The sequence below is a fragment of the Adiantum capillus-veneris genome, chromosome 19 (genome assembly GCF_014529385.1).
Source record: "Adiantum capillus-veneris isolate H3 chromosome 19, ASM1452938v2, whole genome shotgun sequence".
Lineage (NCBI taxonomy): Eukaryota > Viridiplantae > Streptophyta > Polypodiopsida > Polypodiales > Pteridaceae > Adiantum > Adiantum capillus-veneris.
In genome coordinates, this window is record NC_140949.1 from 6,983,225 (window position 1) to 6,998,291 (window position 15,067).

At 42.8% G+C, this 15,067-nt stretch overlaps 1 protein-coding gene and 1 pseudogene across 2 annotated transcripts in view; one reads left to right on the top strand and one right to left on the bottom strand.

Annotated features, from left to right (window-relative positions):
- The first annotated feature begins 610 nt into the window (after positions 1–610).
- On the top strand, positions 611–1,696 carry LOC147433510 (uncharacterized; annotated as a pseudogene).
- Positions 1,697–4,078: 2,382 nt separating this feature from the next.
- LOC147433511 (uncharacterized) overlaps positions 4,079–15,067 on the bottom strand; it is a 34,272-nt gene continuing 23,283 nt past the window's right edge. For both annotated transcript variants that reach the window (XM_086489731.1, XM_086489732.1), the window contains 4 exons: positions 5,029–5,166; positions 4,845–4,943; positions 4,639–4,770; positions 4,079–4,541 (listed from right to left, as the gene is read on the bottom strand). In XM_086489731.1, coding sequence (XP_086345857.1) covers positions 4,323–4,541; positions 4,639–4,770; positions 4,845–4,943; positions 5,029–5,166 — 588 coding nt within the window. In that variant the 3' untranslated portion in view covers positions 4,079–4,322. The remainder of the gene's footprint in view (positions 4,542–4,638; positions 4,771–4,844; positions 4,944–5,028; positions 5,167–15,067) is intronic.

Here is a 15,067-nt window from a genome sequence, read left to right on the forward strand (position 1 = left end):
TCTTTTTTTATGCCTAAAAATGATCGTGCGGATCTTCAAGCTTTGATGAAGATTTTGTCAGATTTTGGGCTGGCAAGTGGTTTGCATATCAACTTCAAAAAGTCCATTTTTGTTGCCTCTTAATTCTTGCGACTGGCACTTTATTTTATGGCCTGGACAACTGCTATCACCACATGATGTGATACGTCACCTTGGTTATCCGATTGGTTGGTTCATTACAGCGACACAACAAATGGAATGGGTGACTGCTAAGCTTGCACAGAAACTGAGATATTGGAAATTGTCCACTTGGCCTCTTCATGTACAACTGTGAATAGTACAATCCATTGTGATGGCACATGTTCAATTCTATTTGTCGTTGTTGTCTTGGACGCATAAAGACATTTCAGCCTTTATGTCGCAGGCAATGGAATTGTTATGGAAGACACATCCCAAACGCAAAGCTTTACGCTTGTTGAGAATGCAGTCTACTTGTACACCAAGATCGCATGGTGGGCTTAATATATTGAACATACATTTCCATCTTTTGGCACGCAAAGCCACACTGCTGGCTGATTTTCTCGCGCAAGTACAACCTTGGTCACACATGCTAGCTACTATGTGTAGTTCTATGAACACAAAGGCATATGGTAATTGGATCACTTATCAATGGGAAGTTGTATTGGGTCGCTTTGAAGGTACCATACTTGGCTGCCCTCACTCTACACGATTGATACTGGATTGAAAACATGTACTTTCTCATATTAAGTGGTCCGGGAGATCCTCTTTGAATGGTAACTCATTGCGGAAAGAAAGCCCTCACTGGTCTGCAGTATTTTCTTTTCCCTTGGCAATTACTCAACCGGTCAAGGCTTACAACTTGATGAAAATGGGTATCAGACGTATTGAGGATGTTGTGGATGAAAATGGTTGCGTGTTATCTTTTCCCCATGCTTGTCAGACACTTAATTTGGGCATGCACCATCGGCCAATTTGGAGGGACATATGTGCTTTGCTTGCTCCTCTTATCCCTATACCAATACTCAATGAGGAGGATAGGCTTAAAGATTGGGAACTCATTGGTTATTCCCCAGGTTCCAAACTTGTTTCTATGCATAATTGGACTTCAAGGCAAATTTACAAAGCTATTGTGCCTCCTCCGTGGATACAGTCTCATGGCAATTTGCTTTGGCACATGCATAAGTCAATGCGGTGGTGGAAAATGGTTCTTTCCATCAATTGGAAAAGCAAGTTGCCATTAAAACAAAGAGTGTTTCTATGGAGATGCATGCTTGGCATATTACCGATGGGTAAGATTTTGGCTTCTCGTCGCACTGCCTCTTCATCTTGCCGAAGATGCTCGAATCAAATGGAATCAGTTCCTCGTCTTCTTTGTTTTTGCCCCGACTCTCGGGATTTCTTGCTTGTGCTTTCAAGGCAATTGCGTTCAAGGTTTCCTTCTGCTGCATTTGGGAAACTTTTCTGGGTTTTCAGAAAACTCACACTGCAATTGCATCCACATGCGATTTTCATGCATTGCGTCAGATCTTGGGCCTTCTCCTCGATCTGGTCCAAAAGAAATGTTACTCTTTTTGAATCTCGACAGTTTCAGCTCTACGCTCACTTTACAGGCTCTCTACGGCAATCCTTGTTTGACTGCTGTAGACTAAAAGACATAGACATCACGACTTTGACACTTTTCTATGACTGTTTCTAGTTTGGAAGTTTGCTCCTATATGGAGTGACTTCCGCATTTTCGGTTGTATAGATCTTTATGGTGGGTTTTCCTCGCGTTGAGGCTTCCCACATGTAAATTAATCCAATAGATTTACACCCAAAAAAAAGTATGTATGTGTGTATATATATATATGTATGTATGTATGTATGTATATTTATGTTATTTTAATATATATAAATCCCTTTAAGGGGGTTGTAGCCGAACAGCGCACAGAGGTGTTTCCAAAAGAATTATAGTAATGTGGGTTTATATATATATATATATATATATATATATATATATATATATATATATATATATATATATACATAGAGAGAGAGAGAGAGAGAGAGAGATGGATAGATGGAGTTAGAGAGAGAGAGAGAGAGGAAGATAGATAGACGGAGTTAGGGAGAGAGAAAGAGGGGGTAGAGATAGGGAGATAGATAGACGGGGGGGGGGGGGGGAGGAGAGAGAGAGAGAGAGAGAGAGAGAGAGAGAGAGAATAAGAAGAAGAGGAGGAGAATTTTAACGTCATAGGAAACTATCCCAAGAGACCTTAAAGATCTATCCGATGAGGAGAGTTAAACTCAAGACCTATTATGAGTGAGAGAGAGAGAGAGAGAGAGAGAGAGAGAGAGAGAGAGAGAGAGAGGAGGGGGCCCAAGAGGGAGCTTTCTAGGAAGCTTTTTTATTTATTTTTGCTAGTGCAAGTAAACATCATTAAAAAAGCTCCCTCAAAAAGCTCTCTCCATACCTCTACTCATAAAATAGAATTGAGAAGGATAAGATAGGTCCCTCACCTATGTCCTATCTAAAGCTCTCAAAAGAGCTCATTCCCCACAGTGATACATGGTCCTCTATGCGCGGGACTCCTAGAGCATGACAATGATAGTGAGAGCAATGCAAACATCCTAGTGACCATTCTTGATTACTAAGGAGAATAGGAGGCCAAATTTGATATTGTACTTGTGCCAAACTCCAAAGAGCTAGCTCACGAGAAAAAGGGTGTCCAAACTTAAAAGCATCAATGTCAACACCAATGGCAAGCACAATTGCATTAGCTTAGTTGTTCAAGGTCCATCCAACCCAATGGAATGATGTAGCTGGCCTTTCCACACTCAATAACTTCATCTCAACAAGCATGAAGAGAAGCTAAAGGAGGCCTTTAATTTCTAGAGACTAACGAGGCCTGACATGAGAAAGAACGCCTTGCCCGTAGAAAAAAAAAAATAGCTATCTTAGATACACGAGCTGATGTGAGCATAGCAACCAAAGCCACGTGGAAGAAATTGGGTAAGAAAGAATTACATGAACTCCGCATATGCTTATAGCTTGTGTATGGCAACTCAGAGAAACCCAAGTGTGTTAGGAGACATCAAGATATTTTGGCTTTGAGCACTCTTTTGTCCTAGTGGAATTTGGCCAGGATTCGAACTATGCGATGATTCAAGGACATCCATCTATGCATCAGGTCAGGGTAGTGTAACATTGGGATTTTGGTCATGTCTATCTTTGTGAAGACACCATGACCAGAAGGGTCCACCTAATAACTCATCACTACCGAGATGTAGCAAAACTACCATTTTTTTTACTGATTTTGAGCCCACTACATCTAATGAATATGAGGTTCAAAGGGGTCCTATGATGAAGACAAATTCTTGGATGTTGGAGGCAAGAAAAATGGATAGTGTGGTTCATGAAGCACTCACGGTCGATGAAGCTTCCATCAAAGCTGATAACTAGATGTGTGTGAGCCTTTTCCAGAGAATGAGTTGGATGCATATCCTCCGGCCTCATCGGACATCTCATTTTTGAACATGTTGCACACATGAAGCCATTGGGGCTGCTTAGTTCAAGGGATAACCTTCCATGCATTTAGAAGTTCAAAGTGTATTTTAAGCATTTTGCACTTCACATTTGAGGATTTCATGCTTCTAATACTAAAGAGCAAGTGACATTTGATAGCTTAGTCATGGACCGTCTTGAGCATATGAATTGAGAATAGTCATATCAGTTGTGCGTTGCAAAAATTAGTTTCTCATGTTCGTTGCAAAATTCAAAACTACAAACACTATGTAGCATGGTCTACTCATCATAGAGAATCTGTTTCTATTCTGTTTATCATCCCCCATGATACCCCAGTAGCTCTTCAACGTTTCTTTTTGTACTGAGTCGTACGATCTTCAATAACAAATTTTTCCTATTCAACTTGCAACATTACTACAATCCAGCAGCGACTTCTTTATGAGATCGACCAATTCGAGAGTATTTTATTACTAAAGGGCCAAGGTAGTATGTTTTTATTTGCAGGGATTAGCATCCCACCTTTACTAAAGATTGGTTGAGTGCTTTCATGGAAGTGCTATGGGGGACTGCAGCAACCAAACGTTTGTTCTGACCCAGTTAGATTTGTATGTCGTACTTGTAACTCATTGTGATTTATAGTTTCAGTATTAAATGTTGCAGATCCCTTTCCACTATTCACTATTACTAATGTGTGGGTTGCCCACACTTAGTGCAAAGAATGCTACACTGGCGTTTTTCGATTTAAACAACTCAACAATAGCGATATGACCTGTGATGCAAGCACTCTCTGGATTAACCAAAAATTGGAAGTAGAGGCTCATATCTTTGTTCCAACTTGCTGTGTCTTTTCAGCCTCAAAACCTATCAAGGCTTGGTTCAAGAAATTGGTGTGTGTCTTTGCTGGGAAGACCACATTTTGTCGTCTATAGAAGGTATCCCTTATGATAGGCTTCTTTGCATAAGCTGGCTTTGCATAGTTGAAGTTCTTGGCTGATCTCCCTACTTCTTCTGATGCCGTTGTGATACCCCCTCTCTCCTGCATTGATACAAACATTCACATTTGCTTAACCATTTTCTCACTTCAATGAATGCTATAAGCACGCACTCGCGCGCGCACACACACAGCTAATTACCTTGTCCAAGTGAGGATTTCCTGTTCCATACGCAGCACGATGTGGGCAAAAGTAGGTGTCTTTATGACACCTCATGCAGTGGGGTGTCACTGCGCTTCGATTGATATCGTACAGATATTGAGGCCCATCAAACTGTTTTCGAACAAGCACGATGTTGAGTGAGAATACATTTTGACTATGTCGTTAATTTGCCTGGATATGCATACCCTTGTGCGCCGAGGCTTCTCCAATTCGTACTTCTCTTTCAGCCTTTTCAGATTCTCATTGGTCTCCTCTATGGTCCTCTTAGCATGCTTGTGCTCCATCTATTCAACAATTGACCAAACTGCTTCAATAGCTTGAAAACCGTAATAAATGATTACCCAGAACATAAGCACCCTGGCAACATACTTGGAGAAGCTCTCGATACTGCTCAGTGCGGATTGTGTTGGAAAACTCATCTCTCTTCGAGAAGTCTGAGTCCATAAACCCTTTGTATCTATCATGTTGTGTATCAACATATCTTGTATGATCAATGTAATGATCACCCTGTCATAAAACACCCCAAGTTAATGAGATTTTACCATGAAACTTGGAGCTCTTTCCCTTGTTTGTGAGGCAAAATGATGGGACAAAATCAAAGAATTGATGATCAGCCCTTGGTGCAGAGAGTTATGTATATGTAAGTTGTTGCAAAGAGAAAAGTAGGCAACCAGTTAGTATAGACCACAATATAGTTCTGTGAGAAATGTAATTCACTTATCACATTTGAATTATCAGAACTAGATAGCTTTGTCATGGAATTCTTCTCCATGCAGCGATACGAATTTGGAAATGCATCCCAAGGCACTTAATTCATACTCTGAGTACAATGCTCACCCGCCATAAATTGAAGTGTTTGGCACATACTATACAAACATAACAACAAAAAGATAAAACTGGAACTAAAGCTAAGGATTAAGGGGTAACCAATTCAGGTATACAATAGATGGGAGAGGGAGTGTAGTATAATGTAGAGAAGGATGGACCTCTATGACTAGGGGACTTGGAATGCAAGCTATATGTGTCGGTCATACAAGCATGATATGCAGAATCTACCTAGCTTCATCTGGCACCTTAGTGAGGGTGTAAAATGGTATACAACATTTGTTTCTTTTCTTTTTTTTGGTTTGGGGGGGGGGGGGGGTGCGGGCGGAAGCATAAAGCCGAGAGAGAGAGAGAGAGAGAGAGAGAGAGTCTGCTGAACCGTGTTTCCTCTAAGATAAGGAATAAATACATTGATGGAGTTTTGGATCTTAATAGTCTCTCCTATCTGACATTCCTCGATTCTATGAGTGACTTTTGTAGTTTCAACACTTTTTGCATACGACCTGAATATGATGAGTGTAACGGGATGAGCACCACGTGCCAACGGAAAAGAACAGATGAGACAACTTTAAACACTTCAAAACGTCTGAACTGAGAGAGAGAGAGAGAGAGAGAGAGAGAGAGAGAGAGAGAGAGAGAGACGAGACGAGACGGGGAGTGGCGGAGTTCCACCCCAAGAGCGCACTGACCCCAAACCCTGGCGCTCCTTGCGGTATTTCTTTATATTGCTTGAGCTCAGTACAACCCTGCGGGACTCTGGCACTCTGCTCTGCTTCACCTTCCTGGTTGAATGCTAGAGGAAGAGCCCAGCCCATGTTTATAAAGGCCCTTCTAAAAAAACAGTACATGAAAAGCACTAACTCTTAAAGCATCTGGACCAAGAAGCTCCTGCTCCAATCTGCCAGCACAAAAGCAAGAAATCCGTGCCCTACCACGTCCGCAGTTGTCAGCGCGATTCGCGGCATCCATACAGCCATCAGCGTAAAACGAAAGCGTCCATACAGTCATTTGCGTCATCAATGTTTACGTAAAAGCCTTTTTTGTGTGTGAGTAGGTCCTGCTTTATTTTATTAGTGCCCTTAGGCACTTGGGCCCAATCGGACGGGGTACCATAAGTTGGTGAAATTTATTTCGTAATTTGGAAACCCTTTTTAAATGCTTGGCCCACTCGACAAGGAACTGTAAGTTGGTGGGAACTTCTATTTCTTCTATTGCTTCTAGGGTTTAGACCCCTCGGCCAGGGTCTACGAATCAACAATTTGTGACATCCCCCTTTCTTGAAAGAGAGTAATCGTCCGCGATTATAGTATAACTGCAAAACAACTCAAGTTAGCTCAAAAATTTCCGAGGGCCATTCCGAGGGACAATCATTTTTCTCATTCCATATTGGAGCTCTTGATATTTCGGCGTAGCAAAATTAGCCATCACACCAAGACCGCGCTGATCTTGAACAGGTGCTCGATGCACTAGTACTTACATACCCATGAATATCACCCACTTAGGAATAATCAGTGGTTGGCACATCGCAATGCAACAAGAATGCTCACATATGCATGTTACAAGATATAAAAACATATAGCCGCCGTTGAACACTCCCCCCACAAATAACCATCTTGGTTCGGGCCATGAGTTGTTCAACGACTCCCTCACCACTCCTCCCACAAATAACTTAAAAAGGTCCGGGCTATGAGATAAAGAGGCCTTTTACAACCAAACACTCCCCAGACCACAGCCTACGTCACTTGGAGGTGCTGAGAGTAACCACTACTCAAACTTATTAATACTCTTCCCATAAATAACCATCGAGGTCCGGGCCATGAGTAACGACAACGATACTCCTATTGGAATTAGGGTTGCAGGGAAACACGCACAGCTTGGAGAAGACGAAGGAAGATCAAGGCACACAACGGAGAGTGTATTACTTAGTGTGCAATGGAAAGATAAGATAGCCCTAGAGTGATGGGCATATATACAATGCACGGGGAAAAAAACCTCCTAGTGAGGGAAAAAATGCCCCGGTGGTCCTAAGTATGTTCACACACATCACTACCACATGTATATGGTAACAAATCCCCCTTGGGGAGTGATGCGGTGAACGAGAGCTGGCACATAGAGTATAGGGAAGTGCCATACATTAAGGACAAGATCAATCCACAAAGGGGAGCAAGCCCAAAGCTTTGCGGAAAGCTTTGAACTTCTCACAAGATAATGCCTTTGTGAAAAGATCTGTAAGGTTGTCCTGTGTTAGCATATAAGCCAAGCTGACCTCTAATGTTGAGAGTCTCTCCCTGACATAGTGATAATGCACCTCAATGTGTTTGTGCGAGCATGAAAAATTGGGTTCCTCGCAACTGCCAATGCGCTCTAATTGTCAGTGTAGATAATGTTGGCAGTGAGCTGTCCAACACCCAAATAGGCGTATGAGCCATACACACTCCACCATAGTTGTGAAGACTGCCCTGTACTCAACCTCACAACTAGAAGTGACCACAGTAGGTTGCTTCTTGCTCAACCATGATATGCATGAATTGTCGAGCATGAAACAAAAACCACTCGTGGATACTTGCGTGTCAAAACAACCAACCCAATCTGAGTCCGAAAAGGCATGTAAATTTGGCCGTAATGATCCCCCCTTGGGATAAAACAACCCAAGATGTAAAGTGCCATTGAAGTAGCGAAAGATCCATCTGACAGCCTGCCAATGCTTAGACCTCGAGCTATGCATAAATCTGCTGACTTGTGAGATTGCAAATTGAATATCTGGCCTCGTATTGCATACATAAATAAGGCATCCAGCAACAATTTGGTAAAGAGTGACATCAGCATGATCACCACCATCATGAAGACTCAATTTCAAACCTGTTTCCATGAGAATGGCAATAGGTTTGCAATCCTCAACTCCAAACTTACATAGCAATACCACCATCATACTGCTTAAATTTCTATGCCCAAGTAATGATGCAACGGTCCCCAAATTTTTCATCTTGAAAGTAGCATTCAAATCAGCCTTAAATTCAACAATATGTGTTTCATTCGGACCAGTGATCAGCAAATCATCTACATATAGAACAACGATGAGAAGTGCATCACCCTCACGCTTCACATACAAAGTGCTTTTTGTTGGACTGTTACGAAAGCCTCGTTTGACCAAATGAGTGTCAGCTTTCTCATACCAAGCACGAGGAGTTTGCTTCAACCCATACAAAGCTTTCTTACATTTGCACACTTTGTCCTCGTGTCCTTACTTGACAAGACCGCGAGGCCACGTTACATAAACTTCCTCAAATATGTCACCATTCAAGAAAGTAGTAACAATGTCTGATTGATATATATCCCAACCAAAATGAGCTGCCAATGCGCATAGAAAACGCACAGTAGTCATACGACAGGTGGGAGCAAAGGTCTCTTCATAATCTATGCCTTTTTGTTGTGCATAGCCTCTTGCAACAAGTCGAGCCTTATAGCTATCAATTTCACCATCCGGCTTACGCTTCAACTTGTAAACCCACTTCGTATCATTGGCCTTTTTGCCAGGAGGCAAATCACAGAAAGTCCATGTGTCATTTTCTATAAGTGCATCATATTCTGATTGCATGACAACCATCCAATTTTCTGAGTTTTGTGCTTCATCAAAAGACAAGTTCCTCAACATCACATAAACTGGAATCAACCAGAGAATAGCAATCTGATGCATAAGATGCATGGCGAGAACTTGAACGAGTGTGACTAGACAAAGGTGCATCCAATTTAATGTCACGCAAAGTATACACCAACCATTTCGGCATACCTATAACCTGCTCATTCTCATCCCTTTCCTCATCAAGTACACCATGTACATCTACATCAGAAATTGGTTGATCTGTAACATTTTCAAAAACCCCCATAGGCTGTACATTTGCCTCATTAGAACTTATATTCGAACTTCCACCACTGAAAGAGACAATAAATTGTCATAAATGTCTTGTAAACTCTGAGCTTACATTATTGTCTCTAGTACATGACAGCAAAGGGTGAACAAAATTTTTCACAAACACAACATGCCGCGAAACCAAGATACGCTTTGTTTGCGGATGGTACAACCTGTAACCTTTGCTTTCAGCACTATAACCAACAAAAATGCACTCGACAGCGTTATCATCCAATTTTCTTCGCTGCGTTTGTGGCACCAAAGCATAATCCAAACACCCAAAAACGCACATGTGATCAATAGATAGCTTTCTATCATGCCATGCTTCATATGGAGTCATAGACTGCAAAGCTTTCGTAGAACACCTGTTGAGTACATAAGTGGCACACATGATGGCCTAAAGCCAAAACGAATGTAGCAAAGCTTGACTCTTGACCATACATCTTGCCATCTCCGTAAGCGACCTGTTCTTCCTTTCAGCAACATCATTTTGCAGAGGCATATACGGCACTGTACATTGGTGTTTTATCCTACGACTAGCCAAAAATGCATTAGATTCATGAAACATATACTTCCCCCCTCGATCGGAACGGAGGGTGCCCATAATACTCTGCATTTGCAAAATTCTTCCCACACTTGTCATACAAAGTGAGCTTATACAGCTCACGACATAAAATGCCCGATGCAACAATCTCATCACCAAAACTGAGATCATGAGTTGTACATCTGTCATCCACAAATTTCACAACAAGACCTAGTCTAGCAAGTGCAGATACAGACAAAAGGTACTTCTTGATCCCAAGTACATATAGTGCATCAACAAGTGTAAAAAAGAACTGCCATTTGCAGTAGTCAACACAATCTATAACAGACTTGGACACTCCAAGTCAAGATTCTACCGCAACACAACAGGAATTCCCTTCAAAACAGTTCACACTTCACAATTGATTCGACATGACCCGGCGTAGTTCCGTGCCTAGAGATATTGGCCCCAAAGACTGGCGCCCCTTTCGGTATTTCTTTTTGTATAAATCTGCAACTCAAAGTACAAGGGAGTGGGCAGGTCTCACTCTCAGACTCTGCGTCCAGATGCTCTGAGAAGTGGGAGCGCTGCCCACACTTATAAAGGTTTTACAAGGGATGCCAAAACCAGAGCCCCAAAAGCTGTAAATAAAAAGCCTTGCAATAATTAAAGCAAAAGCTCTCTCTCTCTTTCTCTTATGCCTTGCGTAAACAAAAAGCAGGCCCAAAAGCTGTCATCCATACGCTGTTGCCACATGGCTGCCTTTCCGCAAAACGCATTGCGTTTTCTGCCGCAAATTTTGGAGGGTCGTACGACAGTGCCACGTCAGCATTCAGTCCGCATTTCTAGGAGTCCCTACAAAGGGAGAGTGTGTGTGTGTGTGTGTGTGTGTGTCACAAAGTAATGATGTGGCGGACAGCAGAAACCCTAATTTCTGCCAGAAACCCTAAAGTTCCTGCAAACCCTAATTTCTGCCAAAAACCCTAATTTCCGAAAATCGCGGAGGCTAGAAAAAAAAAAGTTTTTAAATGATGAGCGACGCAAATTTTGCTTTTTCTCTACGCAATGAGAAAGAGAGAGAGAATGCTTTTGTTTTCAAGTTTTGACTCTCTGTGAGAGAGAGAGAGAGAGCAATTGCTTTTGATTTGAAGCTTTTGGGACTCTGCTTTTGGGCATCCCTTGTAACCTTTTTATTAGTGGTGAGGGCCTCACTTCTCAGAGCATCTGGACGCAGAGTCTGAGAGTGAATCCCAACCCACTCTCTTGTACTTTGAATTGATTAATATAAAAAGAAACACCTAAAGGGGCGCCAGTCTTTGGGGCTAATATCTCTAGGCACGGAACTCCGCCGGGTCAGTGCAAATCTATTGTGATCTATGAAATGTTTTGAAGTGGTTATTTGGTGCTGTCGCGGTTGATTCTTGACTTGGAGTGTCCAAGTCTGTTACAGTGGTATTAGAGCACAGCCGATTTCTCTTCTACGAGAAATCCGATCCCCAATTTTTTTCCGCGGCACCTATGGCTTCACGCAAGGATCAGTCGACTCCCTCTGCATTTGGAGATGCGAGCAGGGATCACAACGAAGATTCTGGTAGAGAGTATGGCCCGCCTCGGCCTACTCAATTTTACGAAGGATCCGAAATTGGCAAAATATATGAGCGAGACTTCTTTTCTGGAAGTGCATTAGCACTGGCAGAAAACCACTACACCCACTCTCAAGAAACCTTCTGCTCACAAGAAATATTCAGAGAAGGAATTAGAAGAGGTGGTTGATGCACGGATTGCTCAGCTTTTTGACGCGCAAAAGAAAGCCAAAAAGCACAGCAAAAAGCAGAAGAAAAGCACTGACTTCTCGAGATATTTGGGTCGTCAGTCGACATTTGACAAGGCAAAGAAACACAAGAAGCGTGTTCGATTTGAAGGAGTACCCAGTTCTTCTTCTTCTTCTTCTTCTGACAGTTCTTCTAGCTCTTCAGATTCGAGCGAAGAAGACAGAAAAGGTAAAAAGCGAAGCAAGAAACAAAGCTTCGGAAAGGGCAAGAAAAAGGAAAAGAAGGCTTAAATCTCGCCCAAAGACTAACAGTTCTACTGAGGACTCGTCTACAGAGAGCTCAGATTTTGATGAGGGAAACTTTTATGCGAACAAGAAGAATTTTTACAGAGCCAATCAGTATGACTTTCTCGAAGATAAAAGCAAGAAAGTCCGAGAGTTTAAGGAAGGTGGCCACTCGATCAAGTTTGATACTTTTTCAGGATACTCAGATGCTTCGAAGGCTTTGTCTTTTATACAGCAGTTTGACATCACTTTCGCGGGAGGACGCTATTCAGAGCACTCCAAGATTCGGAGAGTTGCCTCTTAGTTTAAGGGGAATGCTCCTACTTGGTGGTCCACGCTTCTTTTAAACAAGACTGCGCCAGTTAAAATGGCTGAAATTTAAGAAGCTTTTTATTTCTTCTTGGTTGACGCAAGAATATGAACGAGATATACGAGCTGCTTGGAACCATCTTCGGATGACCAAGAAAGATACAATCAATGCTTACTGTGAAAGATTCTGGAGTTCTCTTCTACCCGCCTCTTCATTCAAGAAGATCTCGTTCAGAGAACAGATTGAGCGGTTCACCCTGGGTCTACCTACAGAGATCCGAGATCACTGCTTGGAACAGAAGTCGGCTTCTATTCAAGAGTTGATGAGTCATGCGAAGCGGGGCTTTGCCATGCACTCTGGCAGTCTGACCTACCCCACAGATGAGGCCATGACACAACGAGCTGAACAGACTTCTGGGAATGAAAGTAGAAAGAAAAAGAGCAACCCAGAGAAAAAGGATGCATGACCCAAGCTTACTCCTCAGGAGCGAGCTCGATTCATCAAGGAGGGGAAGTGCTTTGGATGTGGGGAACATGGACATATCTCCGTGAAGTGCCCTAAAAAGGCACCGAAAGAGCAAAATGATAAGGACGACGACAGGCCTGAGAGTTCGAGAGCAACCGAGGAACATGGCAGAAAAGGCAGATAGAAAAGCAAAACTAGTACCACATGGCGTGGGACCTACACCGAATCTAATGAATGAAAGTACAAACTTTGCCGCTTTTGGGGCAAAGTGAAGGATCAGGAAGCTCTTTTGAAAGAGCCAAGGCCAACTTCTTTTCACTTGGAATTGGCGGCTCGATTTGGAATTACGCCCGACAGACTGACGCCATAGGCGGAGGTAGTTCGACTGGCACCCGGATGGGATGTTGCCATTACACCAAGCATTGGCAAACTTCGTTTGCAATGACAGGGGTGTTCAGGGCACGTGAGTGACGTTCTACTCAGGATCCCTTGGTACCACAAGAACTACGCCGTGGTTGACTATCGGGCCGAGAAAGCGACTTTGATAAATGAAGGGCTTAGAGATTGTACTTGATGAACTTCAGTTTCTTACTCATTCTTTTGGGAGAGAACTAAACGATGGATAAAGGTTGAATATGTTTTGACCTGATCAAAAGAACGCCAAGATTTTTCTCCACACTCATGCCGATTGCTTTTCAGAGGGCTTGAAGATCAAACCATTGATCTGATGCCTGGAAGCACGCCACCGAACCGGCCACCTTACCGTGTGAGCCGAGTACAGAATGAAAAGATTATGAACCCAATGAAGGACCTCTTGGAAAAGGGTCTTGTCCAGCATAGTACTTCACCGTATTGCTCTCCACTGTTGTGGATTTGAAGAAAGACGGATCTTGGAGAATGTGCATCGATTATAGCGCTCTCAACGAAATCACCATCAAGAACAGATTTCCGATTCCTAGGATCGATGATATACTCGACAGGTTACAGGGATCCTCGTGCTTTAGCAGGATTGACTTGAAGAGTGGATATCATCAGATCCGAATTGCGCCGGGAGACGTCTACAAGACAGCCTTTCAGACAACTTTTGGGTTATTTGAGTTTTTGGTGATGCCTTTTGGCTTAACCAATGCTCCTGCGACATTTAAACGGATGATGGACAGGATTTTTCAAGAGTAGAGGCTATTTGTTGGCACTTTCTTTGATGATATCATTGTTTTCTCCAAGAATGAAGCAGACCAAAGAGATCATATGCTTCAGAGATACATTTTCCTGGGGACACTTTGTCTCAGCAAAAGGAGTCAAATGGATCCGGCCAAGATAGACACTATCTGTGATTGGCCCGATTTGAAGAATGTCCATGAAGTTGAAAGCTTCTTGGGACTATGTTCGTACTACAGACGGTTCATTCGAAAGTTTGCAGAGGTTGCTTCCCCTTTGCATATCTTGATACAGAAAGGAGTCCCTTACTTGTGGGGATCCACAGAGGTGACTGCCTTCCAGACATTGAAAGAGAAATTGACTACAGGACCAGACTTGACTTTGCCGGACTTGCAGAAGTCATTTGAAGTATTTTGTGATGCTTATGGTCGTAGTCTGGGTGCAGTCTTGATGCAAGAAGGCTATGTCATTGCTTACAAGAGCCGATTGTTCTCTAGGCCGGAGATGACATCACAGATTTATGAGAAAGAGCTTTTGGTGGTTATCCATGCTCTTACTCAGTGGCGGCATTACCTACTCGGAGAGGATTTTACTGTCTTTACAGACCATCAGAGTTTGCGCTACTTCTTGCCACAGAAGCAGCTTTTGGAAAAGCCAATGCGGTGGGCGAACATCTTGTCACAGTTTCACTTCCAGATTGTCCATGTGCAGGGACAGAATAATGTGGTGGCAGATGCTTTGTCCTGGAAGCCGTTGGTTCTAGCTATTTCCGCGATACATCATAGGAGCTTCGAGGATATGGTCGATCAGTATGCCACAGATACAGATTTTGCAGATATTTTCACACGGATACGGGATGGGGAGACAGTAGCTGGATACTCCCTTCGGGAAGGCTACTTGATGAGAAAGACTATGTTGTGCGTTACACAGCCGTTGCGGGAAAAGGTTATGATTGAATGCCACTGTCCACCTTTTACGGGTCACCGCGGCATTGCTACCACCATGAAGAGGTAGAGAGATACTTCTTTTGGTCGAGACTCAAAAAGGATGTGGAAGAGTTTGTGCGCAGTATGCCAGAAGGTCAAGTTTGGCAGGCATAAGACACAGGAATTGTTACAGCCTTTACCCATACCCACCCGCCCTTGGGAAAATATTAAAATGATT